Raw genomic sequence first — 24,704 nt, forward strand, 5'->3', positions numbered from 1 at the left:
TGGACACCCTATGCCAAACAACTAGCAAGAGAGGAACACAACCACACCCATTAGCAGAGAGGCCAACTAAAATCATAATAATGTCACAGACAAACCAAAACACACCCACCAGAAAGACAAGATCCAGCCTCATCCACCAGAACACAGGCACCAGTCCCCTCCACCAGGAACCCTACACAACCCATTGAACCAAACTTAGCCACTGGGGGCAGACACCAAAAACAAAGGGAACTACGAACCTGCAGCCTGCAAAAAGGAGATCCCACACACAGTAAGTTAAACAAAATGAGAAAACAGAGAAAAACACAGCAGATGAAGGAGCAAGGTAAAACATACTAGAAGAAGAGGAAATAGGCAGTCTACCTGAAAAAGAATTCAGAGTAATGATAGTAAAGATGATACAAAATCTTACAAATAGAATAGCAAAATTATAAGACACATTTAAAAAGGACCTTAAAGAACGAAAAAGCAAACAAACAATGATGCACAATAAAATAAATGAAATTTAAAATTCTCTAGAAGGAATCAATAGAAGAGTAACTGAGGCAGAAAAACGGATAAGTGACCTGGAAGATAAATTAGTGGAAATAACTAATGCAGAGCAGAATAAAGAAAAAAGAATGAAAAGAATTGAGGACAGTCTCAGAGACCTCTGCGACAACCTTAAACACACCAACATTTGAATTATAGGGGTCCAAGAAGAAGAAGAGAAAAAGAAAGGGACTGAGAAAATATTCAAAAATACTATAGTTGAAAACTTCCCCAATATGGGAAAGGAAATAGTCAGTCAAGTCCAGGAACTGCAGAGAGTCCCATACAGGATAAATCCAAGGAGAAACATGCCAAGACACATTAATAAAACTACCAAAAATTAAATACAAAGAAAAAATATTAAAAGTAGCAAGGGAAAAACAACAAATAACGTACAAGGGAATCCCCATAGCTTAACAGCTGAACCTTCAGCAGAAACTCTGCAAGCCAGAAGGGAGTGGTAAGACATATTCAAAGTGATGAAAGTAAAAAACCTACAAACAAGATTACTTTACCCAACAAGGATCTCATTCAGATTCGACAGAGAAATTAAAATCTTTACAGACAAGCAAAAGCTAAGAAAATTCAGCACCACCAAACCAGCTTTAAAACAAATGCTTAAGGAAATTCTCTAGGCAGGAAACACAAGAGAAGGGAAAGACCTACAATAACAAACCCCAAACAATTAAGAAAATGGTAATAAGAACATACATATTGATAATAACCTTAAATGTAAAGGGATTAAATGCTCCAACCAAAAGACATAGACTGGCTGAATGGGTACAAAACCAAGACCCATATATATGCTGTCTACAAGAAACCCACTTCAGACCTACGGACACATACAGACTGAAAGTGAGGGGATGGAAAAAGATATTCCATACAAATGGAAATCAAAAGAAAGCTGGAGTAGCAATCTAATATCAGACAGAACAGACTTTAAAAACAAAAGACTATTGCAAGAGACAAAGAAGTACACTACATAATGATCAAGGGATCAATCCAAGAAGAAGGTATAACAATTGTAAATATTTATGCACCCAACATAGGAGCACCTCAATACATAAGGCAAATGCTAACAGCCATAAAAGGGGAAATAGACAGTAACACAATCATATTAGGGGATTTTAACACCCCGCTTTCACCAATGGACAGATTGTCCAAAATGAAAATAAATAAGGAAACACAAGCTTTAAATGATACATTAAACAAGCTGTACTTAATTGATATTTGTGGGACATTCCATCCAAAAACAACAGAATACACTTTCTTCTCAGTGCTCATGGAACATTCTCTGGATAGATCATATCTTGGGTCATCAATCAAGCCTTGGTAAATTTAAGAAAATTGAAATCATATCAAGTATCTTGTCCCACCACAGTGCTATGAGACTAGATATGAATTACAGGAAAATATCTGTAAAACATACAAACACGTGGAGGCTAAACAATACAATACTAAATAACCAAGAGATCACTGAAGAAATCAAAGAGGAGATCAAAAAATACCTAGAAACAAATGACAATGAAAACATGACAACCCAAAACCTATGGGATGCAGCAAGAGCAGTTCTAAGAGGGAAGTTTATAGCAATACAATCCTACCACAAGAAACAGGAAACATCTCAAATAAACAACCTAACCTTACACCAAAAGCAATTAGAGAAAGAAGAACAAAAAAACCCCAAAGTTAGCAGAAGGAAAGAAATCAGAAAGATCATATCAGAAATAAATGAAAAAGAAATGAAGGAAATGATAGCAAAGATCGATAAAACTAAAAGCTGGTTCTTTGAGAAGATAAACAAAATTGATAAACCATTAGCCAGACCCGTCAAGAAAAGAAGGGAGAAGACTCAAATCAACAGAATTAGAAATGAAAAAGGAGAAGTAAAAACGGACACTTCAGAAATACAAAGGATCATGAGAGATTACTACAAGCAACTATATGCCAATAAAATGGACAACGTGGAAGAAATTCACAAATTATTAGAACAGCACAACCTTCCAAGACTGAACCAGGAAGAAGTAGAAAATATAAACAGACCAATCACAAGCACTGAAATTGAAACTGTGATTAAAAATCTTCCAACAAACAAAACCCCAGTATCAGATGGCTTCACAGGCGAATTTTATCAAACATTTAGAGAAGAGCTAACACCTATCCTTCTCAAACTCTTCCAAAATATAGCAGAGGGAGGAACACTCCCAAACTCATTCTACGAGGCCACCATCACCCTGATAGCAAAACCAGACAAAGACGTCACAAAGAAAGAAAACTATAGGCCAATATCACTGATGAACATAGATGCAAAAATCCTCAACAAAATACTAGCAAACAGAATGCAACAGCACATTAAAAGGATCATACACCATGATCAAATGGGGTTTATTCCCGGAATGCAAGGATTCTTCAATATACACAAATCAACCAATGTGATACACCATATTAACAAATTGAAGGAGAAAAACCATATGATCATCTCAGTAGATGCAGAAAAAGCTTTTGACAAAATTCAACACTCATTTATGATAAACACCCTCCAGAAAGTAGGCATAGAGGGAATTTACCTCAATATAATAAAGGCCATATATGTCAAACCCACAGCCAACACCATTCTCAATGGTGCAAAACTGAAAACCATTTCCTCTAAGATCAGGAACAAGACAAGGTTGTCCACTCTCGCCACTATTATTCAACATAGTTTTGGAAGTTTTAGCCACAGCAATCAGAGAAGAAAAAGAAATAAAAGGAATCCAAATCGGAAAAGAAAAGTAAAGCTGTCACTGTGTGCAGAAGACATGATATTGTACATAGAGAATCCTAAAGATGTTATCAGAAAACTACTAGATCTAATCAATGAATTTGGTAAAGTATCAGGATACGAAATTAATGCACAGAAATCTCTTGCATGCCTATACACTAATGATGAAAAATGTCAAAGAGAAATTAAGGAAACACTCCTATTCACCACCGCAACAAAAAGAATAAAATACCTAGAAATAAACCTAACTAAGGAGACAAAAGACCTGTATGCAGAAAACTTTAAGACACCGATGAAAGAAATTAAAGATCATACCAACAGATGGAGAGATATACCATGTTCTTGGATTGGAAGAATCAATATTGTGAAAATGACTATACTACCCAAAGCAATCTACAGATTCAATGCAATCCATATCAAACTACCAATGGCATTTTTCACAAAACTAGAACAAAAAATCTCACAATTTGTATGGAAACACAAAAGATCACAACTAGCCAAAGCGATCTTGAGAAACAGAAACGGAGCTGGAGGAATCAGGCTCACTGACTTCAGACTATACTACAAAGCTACAGTAATCAAGACAGTATGGTACTGGCACAAAAACAGAAAGATAGATAATTGGAACAGGATAGAAAATGCAGAGACAAAGCCATGCTCATATGGTCACCTTATTTTTGATAAAGGAGGCAAGGATATACAATGGAGAAAAGACAGCCTCTTTAATAAGTGGTGCTGGGAAAGCTGGACAGCTACATGTAAAAGAATGCAATTAGACCACTCCCTAACACCATACACAAAAATAAACTCAGATTGGATTAAAGACCTGAATGTAAGGCCAGACACTATAAAACTCTTAGAGGAAAGCATTGGCAGAACACTCTAGGACATAAATCACAGCAAGATCCTTTTTGACCCACTTCCTAGAGAAATGGAAAGAAAAACAAAAGTAAACAAATGGGACGTAATGAAACTGAAAAGCTTTTGAACATCCAAGGAAACCATAAACAAGACGAAAAGACAACCCTCAGAATGGGAGAAAATATTTGCAAATGAAGCAACTGACAAAGGATTAATCTCCAAAATTTATAAGCAGCACATGGAGCTCAATATCAAAAAAAAAAAAAAACAACCCCATCCAAAAATGAGCAGAAGACCTAAATAGACATTTCTCTGAAGAAGATATACAGATTTCCAACAAACATATGAAAGGTTGCTCATCATCACTAATCATTAGAGAAATACAAATCAAAACTACAATGAAATATCACCACACACCGGTCTGAATAGTCATCATCAAAAAATCTACAAACAATAAATGCTGGAGAGGGTGTGGTGAAAGGGGAACCCTCTTGCACTGTTGGTGGGAATGTAAATTGATACAGCCACTCTGGAGTGCAGTATGGAGGTTCCTTAAAAAACTAAAAATAGAACTACCATATGACCCAGCAATCCCACTACTGGGCATATACCCTGAGAAAACCATAATTCAAAAAGTCATGTACCACAATGTTCATTGCAGCACTATTTACAATAGCCAGGACATGGAAGCAACCTAGGTGTCCATTGACAGATGAATGGATAAAGAAGATATGGCACATATATACAATGGAATATTACTCAGCCATAAAAAGAAACGAAATTGAGTTGTTTGTATTGAGGTGGATGGACCTAGAGACTGTCATACAGAGTGAAGTAAGTCAGAAGAAGAAAAATAAATACCGTATGCTAACACATATATATGGAATCTAAAGGGAAAAAATGGTTCTGAAGAACCTAGGGGCAGGACTTGAATAAAGATGCAGATGTAGAGAATGGACTTGAGGACACCAGAAGCAGGAAGCATAAGCTGGGACAAAGTGAGAGAGTGGCATGGACATATATACACTGCCAAATGTAAAATAGACAGTTAGTGGGAAGCAGACATATAGCACAGGGAGATCAGCTTGGTGCTTTGTGACCACCTAGAGGGGTGGGATAGAGAGGGTGGGAGGGAGATGCAAGAGGGAGGAGAATTGGTGATATATGTATATGTATAGCTGATTCACTTTGTTATAAAGCATAAACTAACACACCACTGTAAAGCAATTATACTCCAATAAAGATGTTAAAAAAAAACACAAACTATCCTTATATTTCAAAGGTGCTTTGAAATGGTTTTCTCATACTTGGAACCAAAAGCATCCTAACTAATATACTGGATCTTGTAGATAAATTTCTCCAAATTTAGTGTGCACACAAATCACCTGGGGATCTTATTAAAATGCAGATTTCAACTAAATAGGTCTGTAATGGGGCCTGAGAATCTTTATATCTGAGAAGGTACCAAGAGATGTCAATACTTCTGGTCTGGGACCACACCCTGAGTAGCAAGGTTCTAGACTGATCTTCTTATTTTCTTATATACTCTCTCTTTTCTTCTTATATCTTTGATTTAAAAAAATTCTTTCTGGGATATTTCCTTGTTACAATGTGTTTTTATGGTATTTTTCAATTATCATTAATAAATCAAGATATCTTTCACAAAAAAAGAGAGAGAGAGAACGGGGCAAAGCCACTGGCACATACAACCAATAAATAATGGTTGCTACCCTTTGCTTATTGTGTTAGAAAAAAGAAAACTTCCACTTTGAAGAGTTTACATAAGGAAGTTCTGAGCTACATCCACAAGCCATTCTTGTGCCATGGACTTTAGACGGTCAGATGTGTTGAATACCCATTATGTAAGCCATGGGGCACTGGGTGCTTTAGATTTATTGACCAATGAGCATCTTACAACAGCTCTAAAGCTGATTTCATTAATCCCGTTAAGAAAAGTTTAACGGTAAGGTGATTCATTAACCTGGGTAATTGCAAACTCTGAAGATAGAGCAGCTTCTGGATTGCTTTGGTTTAAGCAATCCAATAATACTATCAATAGACTTTTATTATTATTATTCTGCTCCCCATTGTTGCCCTTCCTTTCTCCCTTCCTTCCCTCCTTTTTTCTTTCTTTCTTCTTCCTTTTTCCAGCGGTGTTAGCTTCATCCAAATGATTCTCATTGTTGAGATGAACTTATTGGAGCCCAGAGGGTTAAATAATTGGCTCAGAGACCTTAGTTGGGAGATGTCAGAGGCAAACCTCTAGCCCAGATCCAGCTGACTCCACCATGTTGGACAGACCTCCTCCCAGCTCTTCCAGTGGCCAAAGGCCAGGAGTGAACCAGAAGAACCATCAACTTCAGGGCCCGGAATGGAATATAAGATGGCTTTCAGTCTGATCTAGTCAGTTCTCCAATGTTTATGTCACCCAGACCAGACCAGAGTTATTATTTAATGACCCCTGGAACTGTTTAACCATCTTTTCCTATCTCAGGAGATGTGTGAGTAGAATTGAGATGTGTGAGTGAGGGAGCAGTGGCCACAGGGCTGCCAATCTGTGTAGACCTTCAAGGGAAATGTCCTTCCTGTGGTGTGGCTAGAGGGAGCTTAGGGAGGGTCTGGGGTGTTGGTTCAGTTCTCTTGAGAGTGGGGGTCAGGTTCACAGGTCAGGTCCTGGGTCCTGCCCTGCAATGACACTGCCAACTTTGATGTTTCTGAACATGCCAAGCAGAAACCAGTCATTGGAATATAAGCAACACTAAGATAGAAATTGTTTTGTTTGCTGTTATTTTAATCCCCTAGAACCATACCTGGTACGTAGTAGGAGCTCATAGCTCATTAATTAATTTCAGAGCATTTGCACTAACTGTTTAGAACATTATTACTCCACATAGTCACCTGGCTTGATTCCTCACTGCATTTGGGTCTGACCTCAAAAGTCACCTCCACCAAGAGGCCTCCCTTGACCATCTCATCTAAGGCTGGTGACCATCCATCACTTTCACCCCTTTCTCCTCCTTGACTTTTCCTCTCTGTCACTTGTATATTTGTGAGTTTTTGGTCTCTTTTCCCACTGGTAGCTCCATGGAGGCAGAGCATTCATCCCTGGTGCACTACTGTCTCTCCAGCCCCTAGGACAGGGGCTGGCAGAGTTGATGTACAATGAATTATGTGCTGGGTGAACGAGTGAGTGAATGAATGCACCCATACTCCATGGAAAGTGCTTAACACAGTGCCTGGTGCATAGCGAGTGAGAGAGAACTATTAGTGCTGATGATGTTGAGGATGATATCCAAACGTACTCTGAAACCGTCACATTCTGGGTGGTCATTGACAACCCTCCATGTAGGTCCTGGTAGGCTGGTGAGTGTAGGAGGCCTCTCTTCCACTCCATCTGCCATTCCTCCCTGACATCAACTCTATAAAGACTCCAGAGAACAGTACTTTTACCAACTTCTGTTCCTCGCTTTTTGTTCTTTGTGGAATTGTGACACGACACTGGGGCTACATCCTTCTCTCTCCCCAGGTCTTGAATTCAAACCCTTTGAGATCTTTCAGACAAACATGTAAATGACTAACAGCAATGTCACCCCTGCATCCCACCACCTTCTAACTATGTGGCCTTTCCCATCTTTTAGGATTTTTCTCATCTCTTTGCTTTTCATACGTCTGTCATCTGCCTAATGTTCCTCCATTCTGCCCATTTCCTACCTAAAGATACTGTCTCCAAATTCCAACCCCAGTATCACCTCTTCTGTGAAGCTCAACCTGAGATCTTCCAGAAGTTTCTGCCTCTTCTCTCTGGTTTTCTGCCCTGCCTTTCCCCCTTGTGTTGGAGTCTTCATCTCAGGGCACTGTACTTACCTAGACCCATCTCCCCCAGGCCTGAAATGAGCTCTCCGAGGTCAGGAGTCCCACATATGGTGCGTGGTCATGGTCAACCCGGGCTTGAATCAGTGGAGGGTGTTCCTCTAGCCTGGGTTCAAATCCTGCCTCCCCTCTTACCGTCTGTGAGCCCCTGACAGGTGTCTTCATCCCATTATGCTCCAGGTGTCCCACTTGAAATCAGTTCAGTAAGTATCAAATACCACAGACCAAAGCATGAAAGTGTGAAGATAGGGATTCAGGAATGGGCCACCTTATGGGATGAATTGGGATGAGTGGTGAACAGAATTTTTTTCTACTGATATATGAGGACCAGTTTATGAGTTCATTGGAACCAACATAGAGAAACCAAAAAATGGTTGAACATATTCCTGAAAAACGCACAGAGCTTTATTACATTTGGTAATTGGGCAGAAAGAGCATTGCACTGAAATCATCACTCTGACTCATTCAGCTCAAAGACTGGTCCTTACTGCTCGTAGAAACATAGCTTTGTGGGCCATGGAAACATAGAGAGGTCAACAGCCTCTTAAAATCACATGTAAGGAAATGAATATAAAACAAATTCCAAAATACAGAAACAAAAATTATAAAATCTGTTTAAATAATCCATTGCACTCCTACAGCACAAATGTTCATCTTACAAGGAACTGGGAGATCTTTACAGCACATGGAAGGGCTTTGACGTGACACCTCCTAATGGATTCTGTTCTCTTTTGACCTCATTAGCATGAACTTCCCTGTACCATGGACATGAAGAATTTGCAGAAAGAGCTCCAGGACTCCCCACAGTACTCCAGGGCTGTCTTCCTCTGGTTTACCAAGTCTGGGTCTTCCACACACTCAGGATCTTTGGTGTCCATGGTCTGGGTCTTTGTTGGGCTGATGGGGGTGGTCACTTTGACCTTGCTCTGCTCCTTGGGAGAGGACTCCATTAACTCCTGGCTGGGTTTCTTGATCCTAATCAGAGTGGAGTTAACCAGCTTGAGATTGGATTCTGGAAACTTCTTTCTGCACACCCTGGTCTTCAGGATGCTCTTGGCATCACCACAGATGACCTTCTGCGAACGCAGATTCCGGCCAATTTGTTTCCAGTAGGCATTCTTTTTGTCTGATTCTAGGCATGAGGTTGGATTGCCAGTGAAGAAACAGGAAAACTTGTTGTCCTGTTGGGTGCACTCAACCTTCAGGGCAATGCCCTCCTCCTGCTTGGTCACCACCCATCTGCAGTCGGCATGGCCTTGGGTGACGAACTTGCCTTTGATCAGGCGCTTGGATGGCTTGCTGCTTGGTTCAGTCTGGGGTGCGCCTAGAGTATGCAGTTTATCTGTGCTGACTTTTCTGCCCTGTCTATTCCTCCCTTCCTTTTTGGCCTCCACCAAGAGCATCGGAGCAGCCAGAAGGAGGAAGGAGAGGAGGGCGAGGCTGTGGATCCTCATGGCTTCAGCTTAGTGGGAACCTGTCTGACAAAAGGCAGGTGAGTCAGTGCTGGGCAGCAGTCCAGCAGTACTAGGCTGCGAGATGACCCTCCCTCCAGCCTGACACATGGCTGCCTGCTTTGGAGTGGGATCAAGGAACCTTCTATTTCCTGGACTTAGTAGACAATCAGCCTGTGTATTCGCATGTCTGCTTGACTTGAGTCTTGAATGTCAGAAACTTCCTACCCTTCATTCATTCTTCCCCACCCTCTGAACCTCATTAACTCTCACTCCCTCATCCACTCAGTTACTCCTCACTCCTTCATTCACCAGTCAGTAAGCATTCGTGGGGCACCTACTACTGGCCGTGTACTAGACTAGATGTTGAATTTATCAAGGTGAATAAGAAAGTCTCACATCTTAAAAACTTAGAGGCAACTCTTTGGGGATTCTAAAGAGCATTGATCAGGAGTCTGTCCCAACTGTGTCCCCAGCTTGATCTTGGGCAAATCACTCTCTCCCTCTGGGTCTCAGCTCCTTTATCTGGAAATCAAGATGCTGGATGAGATAATTGTCAACTCTCTTCCAGTTGCAGTGGACTGAATTTCTACCTCACTGTCCTACATGGACTCAGATGACCACACAATGAGAAAGGACATGGTAAGTGACATGAAAGGTGATGCTTGACCCAGGGTTAAACACACATGAGGCTTGGACATTCTGAGATGGGTGGGTTTGTGAGGAGGGGTATCTGGGATTCAGTAAGAGCCTAAGGAAAGGCATGAAGGAGGGGTAGGTCATCCAAATTGACTGGGCAAAGTGAACCAGGGGAATAGAGGTGAATTTCTGTCAGAGCATTTAGACTGTTAAGGCACTGTGCTTGGCATAGAGAAAGTCCTCAATCAATGCTTTTAAAAATAAATCATTTAATAAATAGGATGACCTTAACTGCTACACTAAACTGAATAGATTTTATCAGGTGGGTAACAAAAACCACATTTCAAAGAAGAGAATTAGCATTTCTATTTGACACCGAATATGTGCCAGAGCACTTGACCTGTATTTCATTCTCACCTTGTTAATTAGCACAAGAGCCCTTCCTGGTAGGTAATAATCCATCACCACCAGGTAACAGATGTGACAGTTAAGGTTCAGACTGGTAAATAAATTGCTCAAGGTCCCATAGTGGACAACTGACAAAGCTGGGAGAGGTAGCCAGAACTTCTCTCTCTGATCCTTTATACCACCCCTCCCTCATTCCATACCTCTTGGCTTCACCTTACTCTGCCTTTCAGAAAATATTGGCAAGAAATAAAAAAGCAATTATGAGCACCTCATTTGGTTTGGCTTAGTTTATGATGATAACTCATGTTATCAGTGCTCCATTTGAAAAGAATACAGAATTTTGTTTAAAAAGAGGCAGGTCTAGGTCTGATCTCATTCTACCCTGGGCATATGGCCTCTCTTTAGGACCGATAAAGGGGAGACAGTCACAAACTCTGAGCTTCCAAAATGAAGTTGGGATGGGAGCTAGGGATATTCGATAAAGACCCACTCATTCCTCACGGCATTGGGACTCAGTCCCCACGTGTCCGTGAGGGGATCCAGAACCCAGGAACCTGAGGTCCTCATGGGAGCTGGAAGGGGGACAGGTAATGAAACTCTTAAGAAAGCCAGGCTCTTACCTTGTTCTGAGTTTGCAGGTCCAATACAATCCAGATGTGAGAGGGAGCTTGAAGTCTTACTGCTGTCTCATCTGCAGTGAGGCAGTGAAAGTCCTTTATATAAGAGCCCAGGCAGCAGGGTTTTTACAGCTCATATACTTTGTGTAGCTTTATTCACACTCCTCCCAGTCACACCCCTTCAGAGAGAGCCAGTTCCTGCAGGGAAAGTGGTTGGTGTAATCCTGTGGGAGGCGGGTTACATGCATGGCATTAGACCTGGTTCTTCCAAGCCCTTTTCCTTTCCCCTGGCAGCCAGTTGAGGAGGACAGCTCAGCCTTTCAAAGACCCTCCATGAAGGGATGAGGATCCCAACAGCAAAATCTGTGAGGGAGGTTATAAACAATAGGTCCATTTTACTCAAAGCTTTCCCTTAATTCTCATCAAAGCCCCTCCATGATATGGTAACATAAAATTCATCCCATTTTACAGATGGAATATTGGAGCTTGGAGATATTCAGGGCTGGTCCAAGTTCACAGGACTAGTGGGATGCGGAGCCTAGAGTTTAAAGCCTGGACTCCTAGGCCCCACTGTCTGATGTCTTCTTACCTGGCACTCTGTAAACATTCGGTGAATGAGGGATTGAGCTGGGGAAGCCATCTCAGTGTCTGAATTCCTGTTTTCTCTGAAGCACCTGAAGTTACTGTGTGGGCAGAGGAATCCTCAGGCCTTGAGAAGCTGGTAAAGAGGAAATTCCTGATTTGGGTTTTTGTTCAAAGTATTCACCTTTTGGTCATGGGTGGGGACCTCACTCTGGTGAGCCTTCTCTAGGCAGAGTCTAGTAGCAGAATGACCTAGTGGAACCCTGGATACAACATTTATTTAGCTGTAATCTTGACTTCTCTGACCCTCCATGTGTTCATTTATTGATAGTTGACAATAACAGTACCTCATTTAGGGTTTCATACTAAATTATTTAGGAGGCTGAGCTATTAACATCAAGTGAAGCAGAACAGATTTGGTTCATAAGATGGCCTTCAGTTGTATTCTTTAAAAACAGATATATTTTGTTTCCATGTTGAGCATATAAAAAGAACTCACTTCCACAAAGATGTGGACCTCACTATATTTTGTTACTTTACTTTTCATGATGTTTGGGCATAAGAAACTGTTCATTTTATTCTTGACTCAGCTGTAAGGAAAACAGTAGCACAAGAGCTATAATAATAATAAATAATGAATGGCAAGTGACCTTTGCCTTTGGGACAGGAACAATAAGGAATGGTGGGGGGACTGAGGCAAACTGTGTAGCTCCTGATACCTAAATGTCAACACTCAGTGCCAGGTGACTGAAAACATGTTGGCGTGGAGGTCAGTATCTTCAGACCTAATGAATTTTTTTCACATACACATTTTTTTAATGGACATTTCATGAACTTTTAAGAGATTCCCAACATCCAGATGTGTGTACGTGGAATTGGCTTCTAACTGAAATTTTCTAAAACAAAAGATACAAAAAGTTGCAACGGTGGTTGGATTCCATCCAAGTTCCACCTGTTCAAGAATCCAAGGTCACAGAGTTGTGGACGTTGACTGGTTCATTCAGTGGTTCAATGGGTTTCTTCATGAATTCCACCAAAGTAGGCTATTTCCCCAAACTCCACACCTCATGTAAAATTGGCTCACCCGGAGATCCATTCCCACTCTTCTGACAAGTACGTTATTGAACCATGACCTGCACAAACAGGCACTCACATTGTGGTATTTTGAGGGATTATTTAGACCCAAACAAGACAAAGCTACTTTGTTCCCCAAGGAGATATAGACCAAGGTGGTCTCCTGTAAAATAGGAAAATCATCTTGATCCTCAAGTTGCAGCCAGATTCCTTCTGGATAAAGACTGTAGGTCAGAACACAAAGCAAATTTAGAAGGAAACATGTGGACTCCAGGATCTTTTCTGAGAAGTGACTCTAAGCTTTGGCAGGGAACATGGAACTTCCTCCACTGGCTTCCCATGGACCTTTGGCCTTCCTGTGATCCTTTCCCAACTTCTTCCTTGACCTTTCTTTTCCAAACAGGGCACACAATATTATACCAGGCTGTGTAGCCCTCTCCCTGTTAGCTCAGCCTCTTATTTCAAACTCATTTCTAGACACACACACACACACACACACACACACACACACACAGAGTCCAATCTGGCCACACTAAACCCCTCACCCACCATGTCCTAAATACTTGGTGAGCTTGTCCCCTTCCTGCTTTTGCTCCTGCTGTTCCCTTTACTTGGAATGCCCTTCCAGTCCTACTTTGCCAGGAACACATTGGCTCATCCTTCAAGATCCAGATCAAATATCATCTATCTGTTGGTGTCATTTGTCCCCTGATCCTTCTCCATGTCCCTCTTTTTATGGATGTTCATGGAGAGAAATAGACTGTCACTCCTCCAGTGAGTGTTTACAGCATGGCAGCATTGTGCTAACGATGTGTCCACACATTAACTCACAGCTCGATATACTGAGAAAATGATACACTTGCACTACAGTGCACTGGGGAACCAAAGCAGGTTTGGAGCCCCAGCAAGGCTGCCCACTACAGGTTCTCCCCACCTCCCCATACTACCAGGACTGAGGGGTTCCCTGACTCCTGGAGAATTAACTCTGGATCCTTGTGGTACAGATGACATACAATTAGAGGAAGACTAAATGGAAGTCACTTCTAATATTTTTATTAAAAACAAAGTAATGTACCCACACTTCGATAAATTGTAAACCTCTCTCTTTAATATATATATTTAAAAATATTAGAATATTATTACCTTTAAAAAATGTTTGCAAAGACAGTTCCTTTGCCCTACATCTCACCCAGGTTCCCCTATCATTGACGTTTTGCATTATAATGCTACATTTATAAAACTATTGAACCAATATAGCTATGTTTTTACTAAAGTCCATATTTTGTTCAGCCCTCCTTACTTTTTACCTAATGTTCTTTTTCAAAATGATCAATAGGCTTTATTTTTAAGAGTAGTTTTGGTTCCCAGAAAAATTGAGTGGAAAGTACAGAAAATTCCCATATCAACCCTGTCTTTCACAAGCACAGCTGCCCATGCTGTCAATATCTTCCACTAGAGTGGTACAATCGTTACAGGTGATGAACCTTCTTCGATACATCATAACTACTGCAAGTCCATAGTTTTCATAGTAGCTCACTCTCGGTGTTGTACAATCCATGGATTTTGATGAAGATATAATGACATATTTTCACAATTATAGTATCATACATAGTATTTTCACTGCCCTAAAAATCCTCTGTGATCCACTTATTCATCTCTCCCTCCCAGCAACTGCTGGATATATCCCATCTTTTTACTGTCTTTATAGTTCTGCCTTTCACAAAGGTCATAGAGCTGGAATCGTGCAGAATTTATTCTTTTCAGATTGGCTTCTTTCACTCAGTAATATGATCTTAAGGTTCCTGTGTGTCTTTTTCTGGCTTGATAGCTCATTTCTTTTTAGCAGTGAATAATATTCCATTGTCTGTTTGTACCACAGTTTATTTATCCATTCACTTCTTGGAGGACATCTCAGTTGCTCCAACGTTTTGGCAACTATGAAAAAAGCTGCTATAAACATTTGTGTGCAGGTTTTGGTGTGAACATGTTTTCAATTCCTAATGGTCTTTTTTTGTCCAGAAACCCATCCAAGATTCCATGTGACATTTAATAGATGTGACTCTTCAGGCCTCTCTTGGTTGTGACAGTTTCTCAGATGTTCCTTGTTTTTGATGACCTCGTCAGTTTTCAGGAGTACTGCTCAGGGGCTTTGAGAATGTGCCCCATTCGGAATTTGTCTGGTGTGCTTCTCGTGATTAGATTGGGGTTATGTCATTCTTCTTTTCATCAAAGATTTAAATGATGGATAGCAGGTTTCCTTTGGGGGATCCATAGAAAGTCTGAACACAAATGGTTGAACACATGTCTTAGGCAGTCTGGTCTCTGATAATTTTGAAGTTCAAAAGCTGATTTTACTCTCATGCATGTTACTACTACATGGTTCCTTGACCTAGAGGGCTGGCCCCTGTGGATGCAGTCATCAGAGATATATCAGTGGGTGCGATTTTGTACTGTGGTGAGTCTTAACTGTACATTTTATCAGGTCAAATTTGCTCACAAATGAGTCCCTCCTTCAAAAATAACCTCATATACAGACAAAATGTTTCATCACTGTGTCAAAGCAATATTAATTTTTTGGTTAAATTTTGTGCATTAAAAACTTATTCATTGCCAGAAAATGAGGAAACTGGCCAAGTAAACATCAGCTAAAATATAACTAGCCTGACAAGAAGCATTCATCTTAGACCTACAGAAGAGTATTTACACTACAAATTTAAACTGCTCATTATTCATGAGATTTAAGTATTCCTGTGCAGCAAATCAAATGATATATACTGCTAAAGTTTTACTTTAGAACAATAAGAGTCAGTGAAGAGTTGATGGCACAGCATTCTGTATGGATGCAAAAGGAAAATATATTCATTTTTATTTATCTTAAAGGAGTGCCCTATGTCACACCTCATAACATTGAAACTATTTTTTTCAAAGCCATGTGCATGCTTGGTTTTGATTCTGAATCCATCTAAAAGGTAACTCATGGTTTTTGAGTTAAGTTAAACCAAATGAAATTGCTGTTTGTGGTAGGTTAAAATGGTAGAATATCAACAATCTTGAATAGATCGAACTAATAGTAATTAAAGGTTTTAGAAGGTTTTTTTCTCAAGTAGTACAGCTGTTTCAAAGCCTTGTATATACTTTTTAAAAACTTTTTATTTTATATTGGAGTATAGTTGATTGTTGTGTTAGTTTCAGATGTACAGCAAAGTGATTCATGCATGTACACACTGCTATATTTAAAATGGATAACCAACAAGGACCTACTATATAGCTCAGGGAACTCTACTCAACATTCTGTAACAAATTAATTGGGAAAAGAATTTGAAAAAGAATAGATATATGTATATGTATAGTTGAATCACTGTTGTACATCTGAAACTAAGACGACATTGTTAATCAACTATACTCCAATATAAAATTAAAAGTTTTAAAAAGTTATACATATCCATGTACCTATTCTTTTTCAAATTCTTTTCCCATTTAGATTGTTACAGAATATTGATCAGAATTCCCTGTGCTGTACAGTAGGTCCTTGTTGGTTATCCATTTTAAATATAGTAGTGTGTAAAAAAAATTTTTAGTGTTTTATAATAAACTCTCCATACAAGTTAAGTTCATTGATTATCTCTAAGTTTTTCATATCTTTTTTTTTTCTTTAAAGGAAATCACTCTAAAACATCTGATTCATTCTTTAAAGAAGTCTGCTTCTTTTGGATAAAATTTCCAAAGCACACAAATTGCTGTGCACCTCTACACATATGCACACACACATACACATACACCCACACACTCTCGTGCATATACATCACATACGGGTACACATACATATGCATGCCTGCCACCTCTGCATCTTGGGGCAGAAGGTCTTAGAGAGTCTTCCTTTGGAATTATCAGTCTCTAACCTGTGTCTCTAACCCTCAGTCTATTTTTTTACAAAGAACATCAGTTGCCATCCTGGGAATCTGGAAAAGAGAGAAGACAAGTTGCCCTTTGCATTAATGCTGTGAGTCACTGTGCACGTGGGCATGTTTTGCTGCTTTTGTCACATGAAAAGATGAAGAGGTTTAGATGAAAGACATCAGAAAACAGCTCTGAAAAGGCCTGTGATGGCACCGGGGCAAACGGTACCCACGCCCAAAGAGCAAAGCGCTCTTGCCTGCTATGGGCTATAAGGAGAAGACAGGGATGGCAGGGAGATAAGAGACTGTTGGCTCCAGGAAGAACAGCGCTGGCCTCTACCCAGACTACATTCGTTCTGTCACTCAATCTGTCATTCTTCTGTCATTCATTCATTCTTCCATTCATCCAGAGAGCACTCATGAAACACTGCATGTCCCAGGCTCACTCTGTCATTGAATGAAATGCAGTCAAGAATGACATGATCCTCAAAAAGATGGAATTAGGGGGGCAAGATAAGGATAGCAGTCACCACAATGTAGCGGTGATTGAAATGTTAGAGGGAAGGCTGGAATGCCCAGGGTGGAGACATCTGACCTAGCCAAAGGCAGGGAGAATTTCTCAAGAGCCTTCAACTGGTTAAGAGAGCTCAACAGCTGGAGAGAAAAGAACAGTATTTATTTAATGATTACTCAGTAACCACTCTATGTAAAGCAATTATTAGTCACTGTGTGGAATGCAAGGTGAATGTGATTTGGCTCCCAGCTTCAAGACTGCCAGCTCAGTTAACAGCTCAGTCTCTGAGGATTGCTGTAGTGGCTACATCTCATCACATCCCAGCCTCAAGCCTCTGATGCTTTTCAGCTGTTTACAGAAAAGGTCCAAATTTCTGAGTCTGACATATGAGGTCTTTCCCATCTTAATCCTAGCCAACTTCAAGGTCAATACCCACCACATCCTACATGTGTCCCCGGGCTCCAGCTATATCTTACTGTCCACTCTTCTCCCCACATGTCCTGTTTCAGGACACATTGCCTCTGCCAAACTGTTATCTTTGTTTGAAATTCCATTCCACTCATATCTACCTGGCAAGTTCTCTCTCTACCTGACTCCCTTTGCCTGCAACAGAATTCACTGTTCCTTCATCTGGGTTCTTATAAATTTTTACAGACTTCACCATTATTACAGTTGAGGTGTCACCTTGTTTTGGTTCATTCATGGGCTTGCCACCATCATCATCCTGGCTAGTGACATCCCTAACCCAGAGCTCAAGAATGAAACTTAGAAAACACTTAGCAAATGTTTATTGGATTGAATTGGATTTTGTATTTATCAAGATTATTCTGATTATAATAATAAAAAAACTGAAAACAACAGAAACAAAATTGAGAATTTATTGGAAGTTTCTTATAACTCATGGAAGGCAAGGGTTGTATAGGACCACTGTGTCAAAATGTACCTTTGGTATTTTAATTTAAGGAATTTACTAAGTGACTATATGGAGAGTATAAAGCTATTGAAAAAAGAATTTATAACTTACATTTTCCATGAGAAGGGGGCATGCCATGCCATGCCAGGCCGCATGGAGAAGCCTATGGTAAAGAGCTTTGGATTGGCCATTTGAATAGCTCCAGTAGGATCTGAAGTACAGGGGTCTCCCTAGCTATCTTGTACAAGGCCCTGGATGGATTTAGGGCAGGGAGAATATCGACCTAATGTATGAGTGCTGAATAAAGAAGGTGCTTAACTTGCAAATGAGAGATATGCTCCCAATTAAGTTGTTTGCTATCTTTAGGAATTAACTACCCTGGTAGGGGCAATCTCTCCTCAAGTTTACAAGGCCCTGAAAAATATGGAAACATCATAAAATGCAGAATATTTAAAAAAATTAATTCAATCTATCCTCTGATGTTTTAACATCATATAAGGAAATCTTGGTGTGATGATCATGGAGATTTTTAGGGAGTAGGGCATAAGTTGCCCCAAACAGCAAAGAAAACATCTTGTTATGAAAGTAAAGTAGAGGAACACAAGTACAGGTGTATGGATTTCTTGTAGTCCAGTCCATAAACAGGTTTTCAATTTATATGATGTAATCCAAAAAAATAGATCTGGAATTTGGGGAGGTTTCTAACAGTACCTTGGTGGAGTTGGAAATCATTAAGAATTTGACAATAATGTCTTTGTGTACGTACCTTGGTTCAAGGTGGTAGGCCTGGCAGTTATGCTGTTAGAGGATATAAACTAATAAGTGAGTACAGTATATATAAAGATTAGTGGTATCATGTGTAATTAAGGGGAAGGACTGGTTATGGCGGTTGCATGGGAAATGCAAGGCAGGAGATTGTGTGGGTAAGCAGGGGGTGGTAGCAGGAAGAGGCACTGAGGAGAGGATGGTCCTCTACCCAGGGGCCCAAGGCGATTGACTGATATGAGGCAGGAGTCTCCTGGGGAATGCCATAATCTCCACTGATCTCTACAATGGCTCAGACAGTAGCAACCTCTACTAGACTTCCCTTTAGGCATGGGGTATAGTAATTTTAATAATACTGGATATTGGGTATGAGGGCCTTGGTGGATGGGAACACAGCACTAAAGTTGTAGTAATCCACCAGGAGGTGCCCTCTATTTTTTTCAGATTTAAGAGCAGGCAAAATTGGGCTGTCCAATGGAGAAGAAGTAGGGATAATCAGCCTTTCATTAATTAGGTTTTATATAATAAGTTTTCATCTCTGAAGGTCCTGTTTTAACTTACATTGAGCCCCATATTAACTATTTTAATGGGGGGTCATTGGGTCCAATTCTATCAAGCAAAGTTATAAGTGCCAAAAGCTATTTTAATTTTAATTTGTTATTCATTATGTTGCATCTATGCCCAATATGGGCTGCTTTAAGGCAGTGGGTGCCATGATTCTGGGGAATTTAGACAAGGCTACAGTTATAGGGAGGCATATCTATTTTTCTTCTATTTTATGTTTCCTTACTTTTAAGATTACACTTCAATAAGTGGTGCTGGGAAAACTGGACAGCTACTTGTAAATGAATGAAATTAGAAAATTCTCTAACACCATATACAAAAGTAAACTCAAAATGAATTAAAGACCTAAATGTAAGACCGGATACTATAAAACTCCTAGAGGAAAACATAGGCAGAACACACTTTGACATAAATCACAACAATATTTCTTTTGGATCTGTCTCCTAAAGCAAAGGAAACAAAAGCAAAAATAAATAAATGGGATGTAATTAATCTTTAAAACTTTTGCACAGCAAAGGAAACCAAACAAAATGAAAAGACAAGCTACTGAATGGGAGAAGATATTCGCAAATGATATGACCAATAAGGGGTTAACATCCAACATATATAAACAGCTCATACAACTCAACATCAAAACAACTCGATTAAAAAATGGACAGAAGAACTGAATAGACATTTTTCCAAAGAGGACATACAGATGGCCAACAGGCACATGAAAAGGTGTTCAACATCACTAATCATCAAGGAAATGAAATCAAAACCACAATGAGATATCACCTCACAGGACTTCCCTGGTGGTGCACTGGTTGAGAATCCAGCTGCCAATGCAGGGGACACGGGTTCGATCTCTGGTCCGAGAGGATCCTACATGCTGTGGAGCAACTAAGCCCGTGCGCCACAACTACTGAGCCCACACGTCACAACTACTGAAGCCCGTGAGCCCTAGAACCTGTGCTCTGCAACAAGAGAAGCCACCGCAGTGAGAAGCCTGCACACCACAACGAAGAGTAGCCCCCACTCACCACAACTAGAGAAAGCCCACCTACAGCAACAAAGACCCAACACAGCAAAAAATTTTTAAAAAGATATCACTTCACACCTGTCAGAATGGCTATCACCAAAAAGAACACAAATAACAAATGTTGGCAAGGATGTGGAGAAAAGGGAATCCTCATACACTGTTGGTAGGAACATAAATTGGTACAGCCATTGTGGAAAACAGTATGGAAGCTTCTTAAAAATCTAAAAATAAAACTACCATATGACCCAGCAATTCTCCTGGGTATATATCTGGAGAAAACAAAAACACTAATTTGAAAATATATATGCACCCCTATGTTCATAGCAGCATTATTTACAATTGCCACAGTATGGAAGCAAATGAAGTGTCCATCAAGAGATCAATGGGGGCTTCCCTGTTGGCGCAGTGGTTAAGAGTCTGCCTGCTGATGCAGGGGACACGGGTTCATGCCACGGTCCAGGAAGATCCCACATGCCACGGAGCAACAAATCCCGTGAGCCATGGCCACCGAGCCTGCGCGTCCGGAGCCTGTGCTCCGCAACATGAGAGGCCACAACAGTGAGAGGCCCGTGTACCACAAAAAAAAAAAAAAGAGAGATGAATGGAAGAAGAAGATGTGGTGTATACATACAATGGAATACTACTCAGTCATAAAAAAGAATGAAATTTTGCCATTTGCAGCAACATGGATGGACCTGGAGGGAATTATGTTAAGTGAAATAAGTCAGACAGAGAAAGGCAAATACTGTATGATATCACTTATATGTGGAATCTAAAAAAATACAACAAACTAGTGAATAAAACAAAAAAGAAGCAGACTCAAAGATACAGAGAACAAACTAGTGGTTACCAGTGGGGAGAGGGAAGCGGGGAAGGGACAATACAGGATAGGTAGGAAAAAGTGTTATTATGGGATCATATGAAATCATGTGTGTGAAACTTTTGAAAATTATAAAGCACTATAGAATTTAAAGAATCTTTCATCCAATAATTTAAAAAAAAGATGACAAGGGATATAATGTTTCAATTTAGTGGGACCCTCAGATAAAACTATAATTTGAGCCACAGTAATGATTAATTCTGCAGTTTTGTCAATTATCAATTTGTCATTTGCCAAAGCTAAAGTTACTTTTTAAAATCTTTTGTTATTGAGAGATGTCCATGCCACTCACTGCCACCCACCACACTCACGACAAATACGTGGTGCCTTTTCTAACACCACTTCTCCAACTCTCTGACATCAATTTGGTGTTTTACAATTCAATTCAATTCTGACATTACCTGCAGTCTGTGCAGATTCCCCCAGGTTAAGGGCTCAGTCCCACAAGACTGCCCTCCAATTCCGAAGCCAGCCCCAAATGGGGTGCCCAGGCAGCTCACATGTCTATTGGGCAGACTACAAATTCTGGGGTTTCCACAATGACCCTCAGGATCGATAATTCAATCGAATGAGTCACAAAACACAGGAAATTGCTTTATTTACTATTACTAGTTTATTATAAAGGATGCAACTCAGGAACAGCCCAATGGGAGGGGAGGGTGAAGGGCTACCATGCCCTCTCGGGGTGCACCACCCTCCCAGTACCTCATGTGTTCACCCATCTGAAAGCTCTCCAAACCCTGCTATATAGAGATCCTTATGCAAGTTTCATTAATATAGGCACAATTGTTTAAATATTTCAATATGACGCAAAGGCAGGGCAGAGTAAACAGTTAGGATCAGCCAGTGTGAATAATTTTGGCAGGCTTGGGGCATAGGGCTAGCAGTTTGGTTTCTGGCCATGGGTTGACTTAAGGAAGGAAAAAATATTGGCTTGGTGTATTTAGAGTTAGATAAAGGGATAGTTTGCTTGCATATGGAAGGTGTGCCCATAATTACACTGTTTACTATCTTTAGGAATAGCTAGCCTTGGGAAAGGCAGTCTCTCTCCAGGTCTGTTGGCCACCCCACCAAGATGTCAAAATTTCATAAGATACAGAAGATGAAATCGATGATTAAGACAACCACTCAGGCCCCTAGGGACTTGAAAATCACCGGCAATCTGTCTAATATCACATCGCAGTTTTCTCTGCACATGTGCCTTGTTTTCTCAGAATGCTTTTCTCTATATGGTTGGAAACATGGATGTCAGCAGCTCTGACTTGAGGTACAGTGTGGAAAATCTCAGGGAGAGACTTTGATAAGTTGGGCTTGAGTCACATTCCTGCTGTTGGACTCATCCACCGTGGCAAAGAGCAGGATTGGAGGGGAAAGAGCCCAGTCCCCTGACGCATGTGGTTGGATTTGGAGGGGGAGTAACTGTTCTCAAAGACATGGAGAGCCATTCCCAGCAGGGAGAGAGTCCAGGGGCTTCATGTCGCACGGGAGAAATTTATGGATCAGATAGATGAGGAGGTGTGTGCAGGGGGGCATTCTAGAACTCACCTGAGGCTGCAACCACACCAGTGGCTCCCTATCCCCAAGATTGAGGACCCTTTGATGACACCCACTCCCTGGGCAGACCTCCCCATCACAGTGCTCACACATTTAATAAAGGTGCTTGAGCAACCATATGATGGTAAGAGTGACTGTGTGGGGGGAAAATGTCACCTACCTTATCAGTAAACAAAGGATGTTGCTACCGTCAAGGCTGCAGCCACTGCAGCTGCCCCGACTGTGCACCCTGAGGGGATTCAGGATGGAGAAAAGGAGGATATGGGTCCTAGATAGCTAAGGTGCTTATCAAAGAAATGATTTCAATGAGCCCAGACTCTTGCATCTTCCCATACACAGGAAAGCGCTAAATTCCTTAACTTAAGATGTCTGGTTTTCTTTAATGAACAGTCATCTTTGGATGTTCTGACTACCTGGTCTTTGTTGCAAAACTCCTATGTATCCGGGCTCCTTCCTTACCTCTTCGGAGGAGTCCCTCAGGGCGATCTGAGAGGCCGTCTCCCGGGTTTAAGTCCTCAGAAAGTCCGCCAAATAAAATGGAATTCTCAATTTTTAGGTTGTGCTTTCTTTTTTTTTTTTTTTTTTTCAGTTGACAACAGCAGCTATCACTTGAGCTGTTACTCCACAAAATTTGCATGGGTAATAGCACTTAATCCTTGAACAACGCTTAGGAGATTCGTGATATTACATCCACATCGTGGAGAGGAGGGAATTAAAGATTACCGAAGATCAGACAGCTAGTGACTGGTGAAGCCGTGGTTTCAAAAAGGTCATTGAGACTCTAAAAAATCTGTACGCCTAAACTAAACTGCTGTCAAAAGGTGCCACAGGGACTTCCCTGGTGGTCCAGTGGCTGACTCTGTGCTCCCAACGCAGGGCGCCCGGGTTTCATCCCTGGCCAGGGAACTAGATCCCACATGCCATAACTAAGAGCCCGCATGCCGCAGTGAAGATCCCCCATGTCACAATTCAGACCCGGCATAGCCAAAAGAAAAAAGGAATAACAACAAGAAGGTGCCACAGAGCCAATGGGAATTATGCCTTTAAATAGATATGCAGTTAATTTACCACTATACTATCTACTGTCGTTTGAACATAAGTTGTATATCTATGTACAAGCCATAGTAGTAATTTAATGGCCCCAAGATTCCCTGTCACATATGTCCTTGAAACCCTATGCTCCCTTTACTACTCTTCTCACTGCCATCTTCTTATTGGGGCCCTTTGGGAGGAACAGTTAGAAAACCCTGAGATCACACAGGTTGCCCCCTCCCAATGAGAGAAGTATAGAAATTCCAATCTGGGACTGGGAGGGGATAAAGCTATAAGTAATGCTGTCCCAGCCCATCCAGGTTCTGACCTCAGAACTGACACAGCTTTTCAAATACAGGAGAGTCAGGCTCCAAGAATGACAGTGTCATCTGAGTGTGACACGGGAGGGAAAGAGAATCTGATGTCAGCCACCTGGGGACAAGCTATGGTTTAGTAACTGGCTCCCCTCTCCTTTTGACTTCAAATGATCTCAGTGCAGAAAAAGGGTCTCTCACTTTTCCTTAACTTCTCCTTAAAACAATCACTTGAATGAATTCAGTGGTTGAATTTGTCTTAGACTCCAACTTATAACAACCAACTTTTACAACAGATGTTCATGGTTACGGGTTCTGTTTAGGCTAGTTTAGAGCTTTGTCCTCAGTATGATTGGGAGCCTCCTGTTATCAGTTTTCAGAAGCATTGGTGACTCCATATTACCGCCTTGTGGTGATCTTATCCTGGAAGACCACACTGGGATATGAGGTTTTTTTC

The 24,704-nt window shown here is 40.8% G+C and overlaps 1 protein-coding gene across 1 annotated transcript; it reads right to left on the reverse strand.

Moving 5' to 3' along the window:
• Nucleotides 1-8,406: 8,406 nt before the first annotated feature.
• Nucleotides 8,407-9,477, reverse strand: FGFBP1 (fibroblast growth factor binding protein 1; the record flags this gene model as incomplete). Its single annotated transcript, XM_079697832.1, has 1 exon — nt 8,407-9,477. One exon carries the CDS (start codon nt 9,475-9,477, stop codon nt 8,764-8,766), a length of 714 nt encoding a protein of 237 aa, XP_079553958.1. The 3' UTR covers nt 8,407-8,763.
• Between the last annotated feature and the right edge of the window lie 15,227 nt (nt 9,478-24,704).

Source organism: Hyperoodon ampullatus (genome assembly GCF_949752795.1).
Source record: "Hyperoodon ampullatus genome assembly, chromosome: 1".
NCBI lineage: Eukaryota > Metazoa > Chordata > Mammalia > Artiodactyla > Ziphiidae > Hyperoodon > Hyperoodon ampullatus.